Source organism: Gadus macrocephalus, chromosome 8 (assembly GCF_031168955.1).
Source record: "Gadus macrocephalus chromosome 8, ASM3116895v1".
NCBI lineage: Eukaryota > Metazoa > Chordata > Actinopteri > Gadiformes > Gadidae > Gadus > Gadus macrocephalus.
The window spans coordinates 1,840,591-1,861,456 of record NC_082389.1 but is presented as its reverse complement, the minus strand read 5'-3'; the positions used below and the strand labels follow the sequence as shown (position 1 = coordinate 1,861,456).

General features: G+C 46.5%; 4 protein-coding genes across 5 annotated transcripts in view; 2 read left to right on the top strand and 2 right to left on the bottom strand.

The window, feature by feature from the left end:
- The first annotated feature begins 3 nt into the window (after window positions 1–3).
- Window positions 4–8,382, top strand: pnp5b (purine nucleoside phosphorylase 5b). The gene is made up of 6 exons (XM_060058018.1): window positions 4–277; window positions 1,389–1,558; window positions 2,037–2,140; window positions 3,537–3,712; window positions 4,045–4,235; window positions 6,336–8,382. The coding sequence occupies exons 1-6, from the start codon at window positions 255–257 to the stop codon at window positions 6,533–6,535; spliced, it is 864 nt and encodes a 287-aa protein (XP_059914001.1). The 5' UTR covers window positions 4–254; the 3' UTR covers window positions 6,536–8,382.
- Window positions 8,383–10,390: 2,008 nt separating this feature from the next.
- Window positions 10,391–13,727, bottom strand: LOC132462460 (zinc finger protein GLI4-like). 2 transcript variants are annotated; one of them, XM_060058015.1, is made up of 4 exons: window positions 13,224–13,727; window positions 12,890–12,954; window positions 12,700–12,751; window positions 10,391–12,606 (listed from the first exon to the last, which is right to left on the bottom strand). In XM_060058015.1, the coding sequence occupies exons 1-4, from the start codon at window positions 13,429–13,431 to the stop codon at window positions 11,495–11,497; spliced, it is 1,437 nt and encodes a 478-aa protein (XP_059913998.1). In that variant the 5' UTR covers window positions 13,432–13,727; the 3' UTR covers window positions 10,391–11,494. The 2 variants fall into 2 exon arrangements, with proteins under 2 accessions (XP_059913998.1, XP_059913997.1); XM_060058014.1 differs by having other exon boundaries at window positions 12,700–12,793; window positions 13,224–13,602.
- The window catches only part of myadmb (myeloid associated differentiation marker b), a 110,819-nt gene continuing 100,976 nt past the window's right edge, over window positions 11,024–20,866 (top strand). The window contains exon 1 of the mRNA XM_060058017.1: window positions 11,024–11,034. The gene's annotated coding sequence lies outside the window, so the exon portion shown is untranslated. The remainder of the gene's footprint in view (window positions 11,035–20,866) is intronic.
- Window positions 14,220–18,890, bottom strand: LOC132462459 (sal-like protein 4). Its single transcript, XM_060058013.1, has 4 exons — window positions 18,281–18,890; window positions 17,117–17,692; window positions 16,080–16,838; window positions 14,220–15,863 (listed from the first exon to the last, which is right to left on the bottom strand). The coding sequence occupies exons 1-4, from the start codon at window positions 18,534–18,536 to the stop codon at window positions 15,241–15,243; spliced, it is 2,214 nt and encodes a 737-aa protein (XP_059913996.1). The 5' UTR covers window positions 18,537–18,890; the 3' UTR covers window positions 14,220–15,240.

Sequence of the window (20,866 nt, the reverse complement as noted above, 5' to 3'; positions counted from 1 at the left end):
CATCCGCCATTGAGCCAATCGTAGCGCAGGGTCGCGTGTGACGCTGAAAGGATGTGGGTCAGGCCATGGGCTCTGCGGAGAGGAGTACCATTCGGACTGGAACCACACGCCATTACCGTAGCAGGAATCACTAGTGCGACGTAAACGCAAGCGAAGAAGCAAGACCGATCGCTCTGTAATTGTGCGGCGAAAAACAACGACGGACTATACTGGTTAATTGTGGGCGCTGCGGAAAAACATCTAACGTCTACGTTATGATGTTAAGTTCAGCACATGGGTGAGTATCCTCTCCAAGGTGGACATTTACCCACATCGTTTCCACCGCTCTTTTAATTAATACTTAAAACACTACTATTAATTACTGTAAACACTACTAGGCCTACTAATAATAATACGAATAGGCCAACATGAATACTATACGAGCAAAATATCAGCGATGGCCCGACTGGGGCGAATGGATCCAGGGCTTAGATGTTCCATCCTCAGTCAGAGGTGAACAGCGAACATTTGAGAATAAAACCCTTCTTAAACATACGCAGTTGACCACGCCAATAGACGCAGAGTATTTTACCAATAGGTGGTTTTGAGTTGGTGTAATTTAATAAGTGTGCTATTTTAAAACGCCTGCTTTACTATCAATGGCTTTTAACAGACTCCGCCCAGTGTAAGGGTGTGTACGTCAAGTGTTTGTTACCTACGCTATGAAATGATACACCTTGTTATACAAATAAGGAAACGTGACTAAGCGATCATTCTGCTCCATCGGCAGAGAAAGTTCCACAACTTTTTCCAATGTTATGACATCGGAATAGTAACTATTTGCTATCAATTCTAAGATTTGCACAGGACAGGAATTATGATTTACAATCAGTAAATCGAGGCTGATCTCTCCAGCCTTGCACATAATTGTAAAACCTTTCGATAATTTGAGCCATTGAGAACTTGGACGGTAAAGCCAGAAATAAAACTGATGATATGTTCTTCATCAGTTGCTCCATTCCAAATGCAAAGACAGCATCGTTGTATTTGACCGTCACCCTCCTGATATAGCCTCTCTCTCTCAACCTACTTCTACACAAAGATCTGTAGGCCTACGGCTTCGTTCACTTTCGAATTCTCCTTTCTCCTCACTCACAAAATAGAGGCTTTATTGATCGTCTCCTGGAATAATGTCTCTGTCCTCAATCTAATCTAAACTCATCTCTCTCTCTCTCTCTCTCTCTCTCTCTCTCTCTCTCTCTCTCTCTCTCTCTCTCTCTCTCTCTCTCTCTCTCTCTCTCTCTCTCTCTCTCTCTCTCTCTCTCTCTCTCTCTCTCTCTCTCTCTCTCTCTCTCTCTCTCTCTCTCTCTCTCTCTCCTACTGATGCTGCCCACTATCCCGACTGAAAGCAATAGCTATGAGGAATGCAAGATCACATCCGATTGGCTGAAGGCCCACACGGACGTTCGCCCTGTGCTAGCCATAGTCTGCGGCTCGGGGCTGGGGGGACTGGCTAAGACAATCAAAGACCCAGTCATCCTAAAGTACCAGGACATCCCCAACTTCCCCCAAAGCACAGGTAAGCTGTCCCACCTGTGTGGAACCAAGGCGCTTGTGTGTCTTTAACCAACATCCCTGTGGCTAAAAATGCAGTGTGGTCATTACAGTGTGTGTGTGTGTGTGTGTGTGTGTGTGTGTGTGGCTAATGGGTTTGTGTGTGTCTGTGTATGTTTGTGTGTGTGTGTGTGTGGCTAATGTGTGTGTGTGTGTGTGTGTGTGTTGCTAATGTGTGTGTGTGTTGCTAATGTGTGTGTGTGTGTGTGTGTTGCTAATGTGTGTGTGTGTGTGTTGCTAGTGTGTGTGTGTGTGTGTGTGTGTGTGTGTGTGTGTGTGTGTGTGTTGCTAATGTGTGTGTGTGTGTGTGTGTGTGTGTTGCTAGTGTGTGTGTGTGTGTGTGTGTGTGTGTGTGTGTGTGTGTGTGTGTGTGTGTGTGTGTTGCTAATGTGTGTGTGTGTGTATGTGTGTGTTGCTAATGTGTGTGTGTGTGCTCCTTGCAGTGCATGGTCACGCGGGTCAGCTTGTGTTTGGGACTCTGCAGGGGAAGCAGTGTGTGTGTATGCAGGGTAGATTCCACCTCTACGAGGGCTACCCCGTCCAGAAGGTGAGTCGAAGCACCCCGCCTCCTGAACGTCGAGCTCAGAGCTCACTTTGTTCATTTTTTAGTTTGCTGCGTTCACCTTTCTTTGGTTTAGTTTACTTTGGCCCTGTCTAGCTTCCTCTTACAACGGGTCTGTTTCTGCTCTCCTTTACAGTGCAGAGTAGTGGAACGACTTAAGACATTGTGGAGATGTCTAGTACCGCAGGATGTTATCCAGTTGATGGGTTACCACCAGACAGTAACCATGCAGGAATACATTAAGACATGTATAGACAGTACAATTACAAATAAAAGTCGGCCATCATCAAATGATCACCGGTTTTGATGATGCTCCTTTCGAGTGCCATTGGAAGGTTTTTTGGAATTGTGGGTCTCATGTTATAGAGAACATTACCATTCCCCTTGGCAGCGAGTGAAGCCTCAACCTGCTATACTATTCTGCTATCCTGTTCTACAACTTTTGGGGTGGGCAAAATGACCAGTCAGTCTCGTTGTGGAAAGAACAACGTTTAAACTCTAACAAGGAGATCAGAAAACCGCCAAAAATAAGATAAGTGATACGAAAGCCGAGCTGGTCTGCAGAACACCTGCTCTGCCTGTTTTTGAAAAACAGTTTTTTTAACAAACAATGCTCATACATTGCTTCACCACCATCCGACTTTTGTCCTGTTCCTTATTCTGGGATTTGTGAGCTGTTTCATTATCTAATTTATCTAAATTCACTTACTCATCCAACCTTGTCTGAACCTATCTCAGTATCAGACATTGTCATGCATTCACTTATCATGTTCTTAAGGCTCTGAAGGCAACTGTATTCTCCTCACACCCGGAGCCAAGGGCGTAGTCTGTCCCCGAACAACCCCGACAAACCGAATAGATGTTTTTGTCTATTTGGAAAAAAAAAATAATCTCACCTTGATCCCCAGGCCTGAATATGAGTACACACCGGTCCAGGCCCAGCACATCGGATGAACTTTCCATGAAGCCAGAGTCTCTTCAGAGGACTCCCAGTCTTCCACGTTTATCTCATCGATATAGCAAATAAGTCAACACATCGATTATAATCCTCTAAGGCACTAATTACCCCGTTCGCACCGCATCCGCCCGTTGGCGGATCTCATTGCCTTTGCGTGGGGCGCTCTCGAAATGCATTGTGGGTCCGTCCGCTCTGTCGGCTCCGTGGCCTGCGTTAAAAAAGTTGAGAAATGTTCAACCTTTTGGGCAGCGACCGATCCGTCGGCCAATCGGATCGCGTCCCCCACACCTCAGACGCGCCCTCTGTGATCTTTTGACGGACGTGTGCAGTGTGAACGCGGCGATACTAATCAGGGCGGTTCGGTAACGAGCTCGGTGACTTTGCTGCAGTTGATCTTTTCCTCTTTCCCCGCACGTGGCCCAGATCACCCTACCCATCCGCGTCTTCAAGCTGATGGGCGTGCAGACGGTGATCCTGACCAACGCGGCGGGCGGGTTGAACCCAGGCTACAGAGTCGGGGACGTCATGGTGATCAGGGACCACATCAACATGCCCGGCATGGCTGGGAACAACCCACTGGCAGGACTCAACGACGAGAGGTGTGCGCGTGTGCGTGCGCGCGTGCGTGCGTGTGTGGGTGTGTGTGTGAAGATGAGATGCCCTCATGTACTGTTTCTGTAAAAAAAAATTGAGTAACACGTGGCTGGGGTTAGAGTTGTTAGTTAATTCACGGGCTTCCTTGATAAGATTAATGGTTGCCATATCCTGTGCAGCCCACTCAAAATGACTCAGTCATCTATAACTGCTTTTTAACAGAAAAAAGGCAGATAAGGGCTTGGCAGTTTCACCGACCCTAACCCCACCAGGCCGTGTGCCTGGTGTTCCCGTTCAGACGGTTAACACGCTCCCTCCTCCCCACCTCCTCTCCCAGGTTCGGCGTCCGCTTCCCCTGCATGTCGGACGCCTACGACAGGAAGCTCCGGGAGATGGCGCGCGAGGTCGGAGAAGAGTTGGGCTTCAGTGACTTCCTGAAGGAAGGGGTCTACGTCGTCCTGGGCGGCCCCTCCTTTGAGACCATCGCCGAGTGCCGCATGCTTCACTCCATGGGGGCGGACGCCGTCGGTGAGTCTGGACTGAGGTCACTGCGACATGGGCCTTTTTTTAAACATCATTGACTGAGGGAACCGTGAAAGAATTCCAAAGCTCCTGTGCACCTGTACTTGGACCAGAGCTCAACGGTTTGGGGAAATAATCGAATTGCGATTATTTTGACCCATGTTACGATTGCGATTTAATGCGTGATTTATTTTATTTATTAATGTCCTTATGTTCTGTATTATTCACCTAGCAATATCTCATTTTTGAGTATGACCAACACTACATTTGAAGCAGTCAGCATAAAAACTGCTCTTTCCTTTAGGCCAGGCCCCACATATTTGACAAAAAATACAAATCATTGAATATATAGACATAGGCCTGTCGCGATATGCAATAAATCAATTAATTGCGCGATCAATTAAAATGAGCGATAATTTTTTGCCGGCCGCAATAATTTCATATTACACGGGTCTTCTCAATGCCGTGGAACGCTCCGTTCATGTCTGGTAACTCGTCAACCCCAGCGTCTTCGGTTGCTAAGCAACGTCAACGTCTTTGGCAGACTATTTCTCTGCTGATCAACACTACGAATGCTGCTAACGAATAAATTGTAAAAAGACACACCGTGTGAAGTAATTTTTTTTCGTCTTGGCAAGTAGCCTTGTAATAAGCGGGATAATGTATAGAACGTCGCCGGTCATTATCGAAAATAATGGTGCGTTCGTGTATTCTCTGCGAGCCGACTCGGATCTCGGATCGGACGCCACGCCCACACTAAAATCGTTTTATTATGTTTTGAGCGTAGGTCGTCGGAGAAAAACATGGACGCCACCCGGAAAGCTATTGTTGCGGTAGCATTGGCCGACTACTTCTACTATTTTCATTTATGTTATTTCAGGACTACGAAATAATATAAATGAAACGGTGCGTTTTCACCGTACGAAAACGCAGCCATTTGAACTTCTACAATTTTCACTTCATTTCATGTTTCAATGTATCTTCTGCATATGTAAGTTATTACAGCAATACGAGTGATTGAAATTGCGATTTAAACCACCAAAGCGGTCCAAACACAATGAAAACAGTTCACTGAATGTCACACTGGGCGCATCCATCTTCAATTCTATCTCGGAAGCCTCGCTCGGTCACCGCTGAGTTCAAACGAGATGGCGAGATCGACTTCCGAGGAAAAGGGGCGTGTTTGTGCGTGTCGCTAGGCAACGTCCTCGGAGCTCCGAGACGGATGGATATTAAAACGCACCATAAGCCCCTTCAGGGCGAAGCAAGACACCTCCGCTGCGCGTCGGTCGCCTGTTCCCCCTGTCGGGGCTTATTTTCCCGATAATGACCGGCGTTCCATGCATTATATATATTTATATATATTATATATATTTAGCAGGGTAGGCCTAAGTAACAAATGTCGGGTCGAAATCGGGCCCCGGGCCGGCTCATAATTACAGGGCACAACGAGTAAACCCCCTCGTCAAGTGTCAGTCACTTGTTGCATGGTCTGTGTGGGAGGCGGAGCCCTGGCGTTACACGTGTTTATTATTTTTTGAAGCGCAATCCGAATCGTGTTTACATCCTTTTTATTTAGTGTTTCAATTTCATTTATTGTTTTTGGTGGTGTTTCGTTTTTATTCAAGAGCATTTTTTGTTAATAATAGATATTTTTTTTGGGTTGTTTTGGATATTTTTGGATATTTTAAATGTCTTCCAGACGTCCAGTTCCAGTGTTCTTTAAAAATAAAAGTTTATTGATCTTCGAAAGGGTGTACTTTATCATTATATTAGTTGAAAAACTGCAATATTGTGTTATCGTGACAGGCCTAGACATATTATATCCCTCCCCCTTCAACTTTTGGCCCTCAACAAACACAAATAAAGTAATAAGCCAGTATTTCCGAAAAAGGAGAAAGCAATAACAGAAAGAATGCAGAGAAATGAATTCCAATATCAATTGCAATCCAAAAATAAATAAACAAAACAAAGGTACAAATTATGAAAAAAAAACACAGTGTGCGTGACAAAGCAAAGTGCATCTCCAACAATGATAACAATCAAGCGCTTCCCCCAACGGCTCTGTGTCTGGGTCCCGCGCTCTAACCCCCGTCTCTCCCCCAGGCATGAGCACAGGCCACGAGGTGATCGTGGCGCGCCACTGCGGCATGCGCTGCTTCGCCCTGTCCCTCATCTCCAACCAGTCGGTCATGGACTACACCAGCGAGGAGAAGGCCAACCACGAAGAGGTGCTGGAGACGGGCAAAGGGAGGGCGGCTCAGATGGAGCAGCTGGTGTCCACCATCGTGGCTCGCATGGAGTAGCCCGGGCGTCTCGTTAGGCCGGCCCCACGTGTCCAATGGCAGGTCAACATTCCTACCCACTCACTTAGCTGTGTTCGAAATCGATCCCTATCACGGATATAGCGCACTATATAGGGTGCTCGCCGTTTTGTATTTAACATAGAAAATGTAACATTCAAAATTAATTTCAAAAAACTTGATCAAGGAAATGTAACATTCAACATCAATACAACCTCCAGCTTTCCTCGTGAGTGCCCGGTTTGTTTACATGATGTGGGCGCATCTGTCTGCGTCACACAAATACCCGGCGCATTTACTGACGCAAATGACGCTCAGAAATGTTCAGCGTAGGGTCCGAATTCTCGTTTGTTCGTTCCCTATATAGTGCACTATATCATGAACACTATATAGGGAATAGTGAGTGAGTGAATAGGGAACGATTTCAAACACAGCTACTAACTCCCAGCGACTGATATCCCCCGAGAGCTTGGGTCGCAGCTGGCAGGCTCAATCGTTAATACTGCGTAGGCTTGTTTTTGGAAAACTGGAGAATGCGACCAGAGAATTCTGTTACGTGGGGAATGTGGTCTCTTTTGTCCAATATACTGTGCAGTGTTTTTCCTGCACGCACCAAGCAGTGGCTTTCAAATACTATTTGTTGGTGATAACACTTTTTATCATGTTCTCATAATTATTGTTCTACCTTCCCATATGTTGCATACTTTATTTAAAAATTTATATTTATAATATTATTATTTAATTTTGACAGTGAATGGCAAAAAACGCTTAATTCCACCCCTCTTAACTGAGAATGGTCAAATTAAATACACATGTCAACCGGAAGTAAGGAGGAGGTCAACATGCTCTCTTATAATGCCTGGTCTTATGGAATTGTTTTGATTTTGATTCTGTAAAAAAAAGGGCAGTTACTGCGAAAAGTTTTTTTGCGAGAATACGATTATGCGAATAAGCCAGCCCCATGAGATCAGCCCCATATTCAATCATTCACAAGTCCACCTCAAAGTGGCCCCGGGACGTGAACCGTGGCGTGCTCGCTCGTTGGCCATGCTAGCGTGTTGGCATGCTCAACGAATATTGCGCACATGACAAGTGTGTTCATGCAACTACAGGCTTTTCCTTCAGCAAAAAATACATCAAAAACAACTCGGTATCGTGGCTAAAAAATTATCTTGGGGGAAACACAGGCGTGAAAATATTTATAAATAGATATATAAAAGGTTATGTATGTACATAACTCGAGAAAATGCTTACGTATGACTCACAATTACTCTTGGGGTTTAAACTTGAAACCACCTCCATCGTTGTTTCTAATTTAAGAATTGTATTAATTGTTTGAACTCGATAATACATTCCCTGCTTAAGGTTAAAGGTGCGATGCTTCAAATATTTATAGAACTGTATAAATTATTGTGTGTGTGTGTGTGTGTGTGTGTGTGTGTGTGTGTGTGTGTGTGTGTGTGTGTGTGTGTGTGTGTGTGTGTGTGTGTGTGTGTGTGTGTGTGTGTGTGCGTCAAAGTCTAAACCACATTCCATTTCTATTTCTCCTACCCTACTGTTAAAAAACTGGTTTACTTTCTTAAAATCACTGATATAAAAAATATGTTTACAACAAAGAATTTGATTCCATTCCTGTTTAGTTCTGCAGCCATTACATCTGTCCTTGGACATTTAAATGGAAATAATATGCAGGATGCATGTAAGAGAATGGAGAGCCTGTCATTAATCCATTTCTAAGAGCATTGGGCATCCACAGTGCAACTAACTCGCAATTAGTCCGCTTCACTAGTAATCTTGTATTTCTGTCTATGTTGCTTCATTCCCAATAAACAAATCGGTCTGAATAACAACGTTTGTGTGTGTGTATGTGCAGGGTTAAACATTAAAGACAAAGAAATTGTATAACTCACAATTGTGAATTTCTCTTGCCAGGACTGAATGGGGGGGAAAAGTATGGAAATGGTCAAAACCAAACGCATACACGTTCACCTTCACATGCCCACCCCCCCACACCCCCACCCACATGAGGAACAAAATGTTCTGTAGCACAAACAAATGATAGCAGCGGCCCTGGTAATGCTAACTTATTCCCATGAACACCATCGCCTCCTCCCCCCTGGTTGTTTGCCCCCCCCGCTCAGCTAAACAGCCCCCCTTCTCCTCGACCACATCGGCCCGCTGTTTCTCACCTAAAACGTTGCTTCTGCAGCAGCCAGAGCCTTACCCCCACCCTGGGCCCCAATCCCAAATACCTTTCCAGCTAGAAGCTTCTGCGTTCCCACTCCTTCACCATACAAGGTCATGGGAGCTTTTTTAACAAGCAGTCAAGTGTCGCCCACAGTTAAATCAAGTCTTCTTTCCGTGTGGAAGGAGGGGGGGGGCGGGTCCCTTCAGCAGTGTTTAGAACAGTATGGGGGTAAGGTGACATAGCATGATTGTGACGGTGCCTAAGAGAACAGCTTATGGCTTAGTCTTAGCTTAAGAGGTCAAGCCTTTGCATCAGGTGTGTTCTCCATTTTCAGGGCGCGGGATTTGATGACTTGAGACTCAACACAGTAGTACTAGTTGCTAGTACTAGTGCTAGATCTGGTCCTGTGAGCTGTAGCGCACAGGTTGATGATTGACAAGTGTTCTGTGGGAACATATTTTAAGCCATGGCGAGTTATGACTCCAATAATGCGGTCAAAGGAAACATGGAATGTTTGGTGTGAGTTATCGTAAATACCCTAAAGCTATGGGTGTATTTGAGGAAGAACCTGTCAGAATGACAAACTGCAGTGACACTTCAGGGAAATCACCAGTTGCTGTGTGAACATTGCTAAGCCTTCAACTCAAAGTACTTGAATTGCCGGTTGATCAGGCGCATCTTGTGTCGAAGCCCCAGGAGGAATGAGTGAGAAAGGGTGTTTGCCCAGAAGTCAGATGGTACCAATGCGACCGGATCACAGAAGTTCGTCTGTGGCGCTAGAGTAAGGGTTAGCAGGGTCAGCAGACTGGGCAAGAATGGCCAACGCTGTTATCGAGGCGTTTTGCTGCCCCCTGTTGCTCTGGCAGACAACTGTCGGTGTACATAAAGATTGACATGAATTATTTTCATGAGGTAACATAACACAGGCTATTCATAACATCATTGAAATGTGCAGGAATTGCCATAAATCTTCAGCCAAGCTAAACTGCAAAGCAATAATGAGATTGCACCTTATTTGGCTTACCTGCTGCCTACACATAACTCACGTGCAACATAGATTCCCACTGGTAAAATACTGGCATCTAAACTCATACATGCCCGAATAGTCTCTCCAGAGAAAATATAGAAGACATGGACCAATATCTTAGTTATATAAGTTACGTTTTACCCATCGCCACAGTCTTAATGTAGTGATATTTTCTTGGTTCCAGAGTTTTGAAAAGCTCAAGCTAAGGCTTGATCACTTGAGCCAGGAGCACCAGCAGTAGCTGGTGGAATTGGGAATGATTGAGATAGCTGATTTGCTTCACCGTTGTTATAGGCAACGTCAAATTATGGTGATCTGACAAATGACAACCTTCAGACAACGTAGTCATCATATTTGTTATGTGTGGCGATACAGCAATGGCCGATTGATCGTGCTGGTGTTGTGGAGATAAATGAAAGCACACAGAGTTCAGCAGGAATCGTGAGCGGAATCACGGAATGCTGCCTGAATAGATGCAGAATCAGAATGCAGCCAATGAGTGTAACTTTGACTCCAAAATGGCAACACATTTGTGACACATCACTTGCAAAGGGCCTGTAGACATTTGGCTTTCACCAGAGATGAAGTAGCATCCAACTGAATTCAGAAATACACAAAGGAAGTTGAAGTCAAAGGAAAGAGCTCTTGATCGCTTTTGTAAACAAGCTTTGAGTTTCAAATGTTTAATTCAAGTTATTTGCTACCTGTGATCATAGGAACACCATTGTTCGTGGATTCCGTTTGGGGTTTCAGCTTGGAGTTTTTACGATACATGCACATCTTTGTGCAAATGGACAGCAAACATCACAACTTAAATATCAGTTTTTTTTTAAAAAAGGCTTGCATAAAGCAATGCCCTTCATAAAAACACATTCGTAAGCTCTTTTATACAAATCTCAACCTTGATCAGATCAACTCGGGGTCGGGATCATCTTAAGCATTGGTTTTAACGTGGAACATGCAGATCATCAGGTCACGAGCCAGGGCTGGCCATACTTACGTGTAGTATAGTCGGATGTTTTAATGATGACTATTGGTCTCTAGGAAATGTAGTTATTACACCTTTCAACAGAAAAATGGAACGCGAACAGCATATTTTCGAGAAATAAATAACAGATAAAAAACAAAAGTCTCTTTAGAGGGGAAATGTGTTCCCATAATGTGATATCAGGAAATGACGTAATACCATGAAGTCAAATCATGCGACACAATGGCTGTTTATAGGAAATTGCTCACCCGTTCACTATCTGAGATGTCAACATGTGTGGCGCTGCTCGGAACCAGAGTGTCTGACTTCATACCCAAAGATGCGCCGCAAAAGCTGTGTACAGCTGACAGTGTACTACAGAGTCTACACTAATCCTGCCTATCCATGTCCCATGAGGCATTATTCAACCATCTGGTGAGACCTCACACATGTTTACATGACCAATGCGCATCCCACTGACAGACCTCCACAGCGCGGTCAGTGTCCCAGTTTCCCCTTCCTTCCTTGTTCCCTCCATAGTCTATGTCCCTGCAGAGTTCACTCTATAGGGATCAGGGAACGGATGAACAAGTGAGCAATCTCGCTTCACGGTCATAACGTTGCGGCCGTCGTAAACCCCCCCCCCCCCCTTCCCACCCCTCCACTCCACCATCTCATTCCGGTCCTGGTATGAATGTGCGTGCATGAGAGTAAGTGTGTGTGCGTGCGTATGTATACGTGTGTGCGTGTGCGTGTGTGTGTGTGTGTGTGTGCGCGCGCTCAGCTGTAGGCGTGGATGATCCGGTGCCTCTTGAGGTGGTGCAGCAGGATGAAGGTCTTGCCACACTGCGTGCAGCTGTAGGGCCGCTCGCCGCTGTGCGTGCGCTGGTGCACGCGCAGGCTGCTCTGCTGCGTGAAGCGCTTGCCGCACTGGCCGCAGCCGTACGGCTTCTCGCCCGTGTGCGTGCGGTGGTGGATGTTGAGGTGCGACGAGCACTGGAAGCTCTTGCCGCACACGCCGCACCAGAAGGCGCGCCGCCGCTTGTGGCTCTGCTGGTGCAGCTTGAACTGGTGCAGCCGGGCGAAGGCCTTGCCGCACAGCGAGCAGATGTAGCCCCGCGTCGCCCCCCCGGCCGCCGACCCCGCCCTGTGGTGGTGCGCGGCGCCGGCGGAGGGGTGCTGGTGCTGGTGGTGCTGGTGGTGGTGGTGGGGGGGGGGGAAGCCGTCCGGCGAGAAGGCCGGCCGGTCCGGGTCGGCGTCCCGCTCCGAGGGTTCGTGCGCCGGGTGGGCCCGCCCGGGGATCCTGGGAGGGAACGCGGCGTGGTCGCCCGGGGGGGGGCCGTCGTGTGCGTCGGGGGGGCCCCTGGAGGACTGGAAGGCGGCGGCGGCGGCTGCGGGCGGAGGCGCGTCCTTCTGGTACTCTCCGCCGTAGGGGGCCTTGCAGGGGGGCTTGGGGGCCGACGACGGGGGGCCGGCGCCGGCCTTGCAGTGGCCGCCGGGGAAGGCGTGCGTGTCCGGGTGGTTGGGGAACGCGCTGGAGTACTCCTCCACGACGCTGGAGAAGTCCAGGAAGCCGGCGTCGATGTCGTTGCCTTCGATGATGGACGACCACAGCTGGTTCTCGCGGTCGTCCAGCGAGAAGTCCCCCGGGAGCGGGTTCTGTTTGCCGGTGCCGTGCTGGCACCGGTCCCGACCCGACGCAGAGTGACCCTCCTCCTTCTCCATTTTGATGGTCAGCTGCAGGTCGTTTGTCTCCTCTCCCCGCAGGCCCGGATTGTGCGAAACGGCGAAGTGGTTCGGAGTGCCTTCATTGGTGAACTCGGCGGACAACTGGCCGGGCTCGTCCAGCAGGTGCGCCTCGGCCGAAGTGTTCGAGTATTGCATGGCATGCCCTGAAAAAAAACACATTAGGGTGAAGGTGAATGATCCAGCCGTCAACGTATTAAACCGACCTATCTAGCCGACCCATATTCTTTTGGACCCACCTATAGAATCTGAAGATCTTCTTCTCCATACTGCTTCATCTGGAGTCTCCTCCTTTATGGCAAAGGCTGCAGCATCCTGGTCAGCGTTGGCAAACTACAAAATTATCGGGTTTAATTTTGCTCTGCGTTTATTTAATTGAATGTACGTTCCATTAACCAAATTAGGAATTCATAAGCGTGCGAAACATACCTTGATATTTCCGGCGGGATGCGGGCAGCTGCTCCCAGCATCTGTCCCGCTGTCAATATAGCTTTCTAATTGGTACCAAAATAGACAAACAAGGTGGAGCCTCGTTAATACGTATGACAAGTAGTTAGGCAGCTGCATGGTAACTTGTTTCAATCCCAACAAGCTAGAATGATGGATGACCAATGATGAACATAAACACAGTATTCGTGGTCATTTATCTGAGGCATAATCTGCTTTAATGACATACTGAGATAAAGAACCACTTTATAAGCATACGAATGCATGCTAAAATAACAATGAGTAAAGGATACACATAAGAGCACCCACTACTTACCAAATCCCCGATGCATTTGTGCTTTTTGGTTTTCCATGACTAATAATTTTCTTTTCAGGATTTCATTCTCGCTCTGTGTTCGTGATATTTCAATATGCAAAGAACCGCATTTATCATCGACAAGTTTAGAAATTTCTGACACAGCTGTTTTTACCAACACCTCCATGATAGAGGTAAGCTGGGTTTGAAAAGGAATACACGTCGCCATGTTACTTTATAAATATAAGTATAATAGGTTGATTTCTAAAAATATATCATCATGCGAATACTTGTTATAAACTGCAATAACAATCGAGGCAGGAAAAATACATCCCTGCCTGTAGTAACCCGGAACCTTTGTTTCGCGTGGCGGAGCATTTTACCGTAAAAACTAGAATACTGTGCACGGTGGGTTCAGGGGATTCTTGGCTCCATCTATCGCTTGCAACCTGTGTTTCAACTGCAGTAGACCTCTTTGCGCTCAACGGATTGAAGAACTAATAACTTAGGGCAATATCATGTTTGTTTGACATGTGCAAATCAAGAGGATACACTACTATAAATACTTACTCGGTTTTGAAGGAGTGAGTACAAAAAAACAATAAGTGTAGACTCTACGAGGTTTGGCAAACAAGCAGCACTGCCAAGCCTGTTTGAGAATCGTTTGAGAAGATTTCAGATACCTTGCTTTTGGGATAATGTTTTAGCCGGCCGTAGGGCAAAACACTAACTGTTTACAAGCTAAACATCCACTATGCTACTTATGGAAACTCACTTTGGGACGCATACAATTATTAATTAAATTAACGCTAATTTATTACTGCTTCTGAAGATATGCATTTAATTCATCATGCACGCATATAAGGACTCTTTCTGATGAATAGTTTCATACCTATATTCATAATTTCCAAATATGTGGGTGGTTCACATTTGAAATAGTCCGAATACTTCGAGAGGATACCCATAATTGAGAGACGTTGCATGAGGCAGCAACATACAACAAAGTGATTGACAAAATAATTTATCATTTCCTTTTTTAATCTTAAATATTAGAATTTAAAATTGAGCTTTCAGAAAAAAGGTCAAAACTTCAAAGAGGTTAACAGACAACCCAGGTTATGTTTCAACACAATCATCTTCAAATTCACTTTAATTTGTCTGGGCTACCGTATGACAGCTGCAGATCAACAGAGAAACTGTGCAACATAGGACACCACTCGGAAAGGACTGTATTTCCTTCTTTTGTAACAATTTCATGCACAACACCTAGGCAGTATTTACATACGCACAAACGTATGTAATGTGACATTGAACAAGGCCCCAGTTCCCATGACTTCCAATGCCGCTTTTCCACTGCATGGTACCAGCTCGACTCGACTCAGCTCGCATTTTTTGCGTTTCCACCGCGAAAACACGGTATCTGGTACCTGAAGTGGCTGCTTTTTTTAGTACCGCCTCGCTCTAGGTTCCAAGCGGCTGAGCCGATGCTAAAAGGTGACGTCGGCAGACGGCTGATTGGCCAGAGTGTGACGAAGTCACGAGAGCGACATGGCAACCATGCTGGTAACAGCCATAGCAGCGCCGCAGCCAACATATTCCACTTCTTCAACTTCTTCAACATGCCAGCTAATAATAGTAATGTTATCGATGTCCTCCATTATGCGGGTTCTGTCCATGTGTGGGTTGCGTAGGTGTTGTCTGCGTCGCGTACAAAAATACGACACGGCCCTTTCGCGCAGCCGACCCCGCCCACGTCCAGGAGGTACTATTTGCGGTGGAAAACGACCCGTGCTGCTGCCGTGTCGAGTCGTGTCGAGTCGAGTCGAGCTACATGTGCGGTGGAAAAGCGGCATAAGGGGCCTGTGTCAGAATTCTCCCCAAAAGAAAAGGAAGGACCACCTTAACGACTCAAATCGAAATTGCACATGTCGACAGCACTATAAAGTATTGAATATGCAATATTAAAAAAACAAATCATCGTTGCAAACTACGCAACTAATTTTTTTAAATAGAAAACAGGATTCGCCAAATCAACCTACTAACTGGGATCTTTGCACTGGTGGCTCTCAAAGTTACTCCAGCATTCATAGCTCGTCCCGCAGGTCAAGCAGATGAAGCCGTTCTGCTTGTCCCCGTCGCCGCTACAGCCCTCGTCCAGGGCGTTCAGGTCGGGCACCTCGAACGGCGACGCACCCTCCTGGGAAGGGTCCATGCCCGTATACGGCTCCTGCAGCATCATCTCCATATCCTCTTTGCCCTTCACCGAGGGCACCTCTTTGTCCTGGGACCCGTGGCCCCCGTGGGCCCCGGGCTCGCTGCCGGGGCCCAACCAGTCCTTCACCATGTTCGACACCACGCTCGCCGCGTGCGCGCTGTACGTCGACGCCAGCGGCGAGAGGCTACGGCCGCCGTCCTCGATGATCGAGGTCCACAGGAAGTTGGCGTCGTCCGCTATGCCCTGGGCGTTTCCCGGCGGTAGAACGTAGTCCGTCTCGGGCTCCAGCTTCACGGTGACCGGGGGCTCGCCGCGGCCGGCGTCGTACGGCGAGTCGGGGATGCGGCCCCCCAAGGCGGGCGGTCCGGACATGGACGTACCGGCGATCATCTGGGGTTGGGGGTTGCCTTCCTGTTGCAGTGCCTCCAACATTTCTATGCTCTGTTCTTTACAAAATAAAATGAGAAACATCTAAATTAGTTTCATGAGTCGAGCACCATTTCCGTCATTATTCATGCTTCTTTGGGGTAGTCGTATGTATTTAGGGCTAAAATGTGAGCTTGGTTTTTTGTAACTTTTGTTTGTTTGTTTTGAACTTATGACACACACACCACACACACCACACACACACACACACACACACACACACACCACACACTAACCAGTTCTGTGGGTCTTCAAGTGGATCTTCAGACTGCCCTTCTGATTGAAGAACCTCCCGCAAATTTGGCAGCCATACGGCTTCTCACCCGTGTGGATCCTCACGTGCCTCTCGAGGTGTCCGCTGCGCTCAAAGACCTTGCAGCAGAACGGGCACACAAAGCACTTCTTGGGCTTGGCCGGCTCAAAGGAGGGGTTCCTCCGTGCCCAGTGCGGCTGCCACGGCATGCAGTTGAAGTTTGCCGACATCGCCGTCTCACCGAACGACCCCGGCGACGAGTATCGCGTCAGCGAAGTGGCGTTGTCACTCGGACTTCGGTACGGTTTCACCGACATGTTAAAGGGCCGTAAATGTTCCCGTGGGGTCGCAGGATGTAAGGAGCCGTGTCCCGACCCAGAGGGCATGCTCCTCCCCATGACGCCGTTGCTTGTGCCCGGGTTCTTCTTCACATGAGGCCCCGGCGGCCACAACTCTCGGTCTCTATCGAAGACCTTGGCGTCTTCCGCCGGGCTCCCGCTGGCCTCCCTGGCTGGATGACTTCCACCGGGACATGGGTTCAGGGGTTGGGCTGCCACTTTCACCTCAGGTCCTGACTTCACTGGAAAACCTAGTGTGGTGGGATGGGCTTCTTCAGGCAGCAGCTCATCTTTAACTGTAGACTGGCCCCCATTTTCAGCATGGGGGGTGTCTGCACTAAATTTCTCTTCAGGATCTTGCTGATGTTCAGCTGTGCCTTGTATTTCTGGTTTGAGCTGAAGACCTGTAAATGTACCAAATTCATTAGGGCGTCTCTAGAACTGACCTCACACAATAACTAGACTACAATCTAACATAACATAATGATTGAGGCAGACATCTTAAGGAGGACACATTTTCTTTGTGAAACGACAATTTAAAAAGATGAATCTATTCTAGACGAGAACCACTGAGTGTTAAGGTTTGACGAGAAATACATGTCGATGGCTTCGTGACAGCAATCCAACAATTACCAAGATGGCCTCAGATTGTGCACATTTGAGCCACACATGAGCAACCTACCCTTTTGGTGTATCTTCATATGTTCCTTGACGCTGCTCTTCTGGTTGAATCGCCGACCGCACAGCTCACAGACGTACGGTTTCTCGCCAGTGTGGATCAGTTTGTGCCTTTCGAGGTGGGCCCTCCGGCTGAAGTTCTTGCCACAGTAGAGACAGGCGAAGCCCCTCTTAAACATTAAGCTCTTAATGTTCCTCCACCGGACCGGGTTGTAATTGTTACGATAATAGCTGAACGCAAGCTGCTCACGGGCAGCAGAGTTTTGCTGTACAGCCCCTGAGCCGACAACAACGCTAGAGGAGCTGCCGACTCCTGGAGGAGCCGATGGACCAGGCGGGAGGCCCTCTGCCAAACCCAAATAGTCAGAAGTACCGAGTCCAGCTGCGTTGTACATGGAGTTTGCTCTCCACGTTCCAGATTCCCTTTCAAAGCGGGTCTGTTCTGTTCCCTGCTGGGCCAGGGCCTCTCTGGCGTCGGTGACGGTCTTCTCTCCAGGCTCCCTCTTGACTTGTACCTCAGGTGTGGACCCTTTGCTTGGGTCCTTGTCAAGCACGTTTTCATTGCAGGCATCATTGGCGACTGTGAAAAAAACAAAAACATAGTATAGTATTTTGCCAACCAACCTCCAAGCCATTTTAATAAGAGGCTGCATTGTAGGACCAATACGACTGTGTCTCATAACACTAATTAGGGGTCTGCTCCCTTTAAGTAACAGTGTGCAGGGTCTGACTTCTACCAGCGCTCTGGTACATAAAATGATCACACCGATTGCTAGTATTATGAGCAACACCTGTCCTATGATGACGCCTCTGTGAAAGTTAATATTTTCCAATTCATTAATCTGGCAGACTTATAAGTAAATAAAATTTATTTATGCATAAGGCAAAAAAAAAAAAAAAAAAACGTTTGATTACCAGCAGATGCTTAATTAAATATCTTCCTGCCTACCTTTTAGATTCACTACAAGCTTTACAAGCTAACATACTCCCACATCCATCCATTCCTTGTGGACGTAGAGGTTAAGGTCTAGCCTAACAACAATCCAAGATGTTTTCCAATTGCAATTAAAGTTAAACGAATCAATCTGACTGCTCAGCATCAAAATTCTTCCGAACCCGACGCCTTTTCTGGAGTAAAACTACGTCGAATTGTAACGTTACGCCTTACCATCACTCCCTGGTCGGTCATCCTCAGTAAGAACGATCATCCCTCGATCTTGACCCCCAGTCGCTGCTTTCAGCTCATTGTTGAGAACGGCGATGTTGTCTTTCAGCTTTAGGATCTCATTGTCGCGTTGGCATATTTCCAAACGCCACACCACCATGCCATCTTCGACAACTTTGGCGATTTCTGCAACAGCAGCTTTGGACAGTGCATCGATAACAGAGGAAATCTGAGCTCGTATGTTAACGACACTCAACATAGTATACGTATAAAGGATATGCCGAGATGTCCACTTCACCGCTCTAGGCTACCTTGCAAAGGCGTCCAGCTTCTTGTTCTGACCAAAGTAAGGTAGCCCATTTACAAATAGAAGGTACACAACCTGATACTATCGCGTTTGTCGTAGCTTATAAGAGGCTACACGCTAACATACACACACACACACACACACACACACACACCGAATCATGGCTGAACAAGCGAGGAGTTCCTCCCGTTCTACGGATATGACGTAATTACCTTAATAACAGACAAACGGGCAGCAAAAGCCTAGAATGAACTAAAAACTAGTATTGTTATTTTAGAACTTTTTTTTTTCAAACATGACTTTAGAAGTCATGGAATTCCCGACAGAAATACAATAAAAAATGCAATAATTTTATTCGGCCTGAATTGAATTATTGGATGGCCAGTGGCCACACTCTACCCCTGTCGTCATTGCGCATGACCGGAGTCTTCCACAACAAGGCTTTAACTGTAGTAGGCAGACCTTTTGCTAAAGCTAGCGATGTGCTTTGTGGTTGACTTTGGCAGAAGGCCTGAAGGTAGTGGTGCCGAGATGATGCCTCATGAAACGTCAAAGCCTCGCAGTCAGATTAACCACCAAAGTTGTTCGACCTCGAAGATTCAAATGAGTACGCTAGGGACACCTAGTGGTGAATAAAATTATGATGAAATAAATAGTTTCCTGTGATGTGATGTTTGCTTCGTACAACATCAAAACATTTGAATGATACGTGTGAGGGTGCAGTTCATAAATATCTCCCGAGCTTATGGTTGAAAATACCCTGTCATCCCGGGTAAAATAGAATGTCTTATCAACTACAGTAGCCTACTAATAATTGTAATAATAAAACTGCATGATGACTGAGAATGAGTAGGATTAATTCAATAGCCATTAAAGTGATCATGGAACTGGGTAGTGTCTTCTTTTTGTAAATGATGTGCCAATTGTGAACCCATATCGCGGAACAGCCCGAGATGAAGCCTCGAACGTCACACGCTTCGCCTATGTGAATCCTACTCGATACGAGCTTCGCTGGGGGGGAGGAGCCGAGGTACTCGAGTCGACACACGCCCCGATGCCTCGACGCAAACCATAACATCACTACCTGAAGGGAGGTGTGGGCTTATTTATGCTGGAGACTTTCAAAATTGAGCTTACTTATATGTATTTATATTTGTTTGATGTGTGGTGGCACGAAAAGCAGCTTTGACTGGCTGGCATTCCAACTCAGGCCATGCCAGAAAAAGGAAAATTCATGAATTAACTCCCAATCAAACTGGGTTTCTTTGAGTACAACTGTGTGTGGCCGTACCTTTAGGCTGTTCTTGTAAACTCACCTCTGATACAGCACAGATATATTCTAAAAGGGCCTTACCTGATAACAGGTAAAACAGTGGGATGGCATAAGTAAACATGGCTTTTCACAAGTGTCTGCAATGCTGCAAAGAATACATGATTTTAGTTGTCCCCCAACATTTAAATGTTACACATCCATTCTTCTTTGGCAAGAGAAGAATGGAAACTCTGGCAAGCCGACTATTGCTAGGTTTAAATAAACAATCAATTCATTAAAGATCAACTGGTTTTCAGATCACATCTAGTACTATGTTATTATTTAATCACGGTTTTATCCAAAAGCATGTTGTGGTATATATTCAATCAATAATCCTTTCTGGGCTGAATTGTCTTACCTACCTTTCGTTTTACTTTTATGTAGGCTACATAATTCGGGAAGACCAACTAGTACCAGAAAATGGCATCAACGCGTTGAACACCATCACAATCACTTTATTTAAAAACTGCTTACTGGTAGAAAAAGTGGAATACATCAAGCAAAACAAGAGGCTAATACACAATTCCCTCATATCTTCAAAACTCTAATGCATCGACCTTTAAGGGGCCTTTCACACTCTATTTAGTCTGAATCCTAGTATGTTTGTATGAAAACGTGGAATACACTTTGCATTAGTGTCCGGTCAGTGTAATAACACTAGTAAACAATGCAAAGTTTAGCTTGTAATGGAGTTGTGGAGGTAGGGGGGGTCAGGGTGTAGTCAGATCAAATGTAGTAGTTAGCCTCAACAGCGTCTCTTTAATATGTACTACCTGTGACAACGTTAATTTAACTGTATCAGACGGCGCTATCGTAATTGAGCATTCAAACCCTATCCAAACTGTTTAGTTAAGGGCCGTTCAAAAACGTACATATTAAAGGTTGCATCAGCTATGTTGGGCGACGTCACTTCTGTTGGTACTTGAAGCGAGATCCCAAACAAACAGAGCCAGCCCGCCCCTCCCTTGTG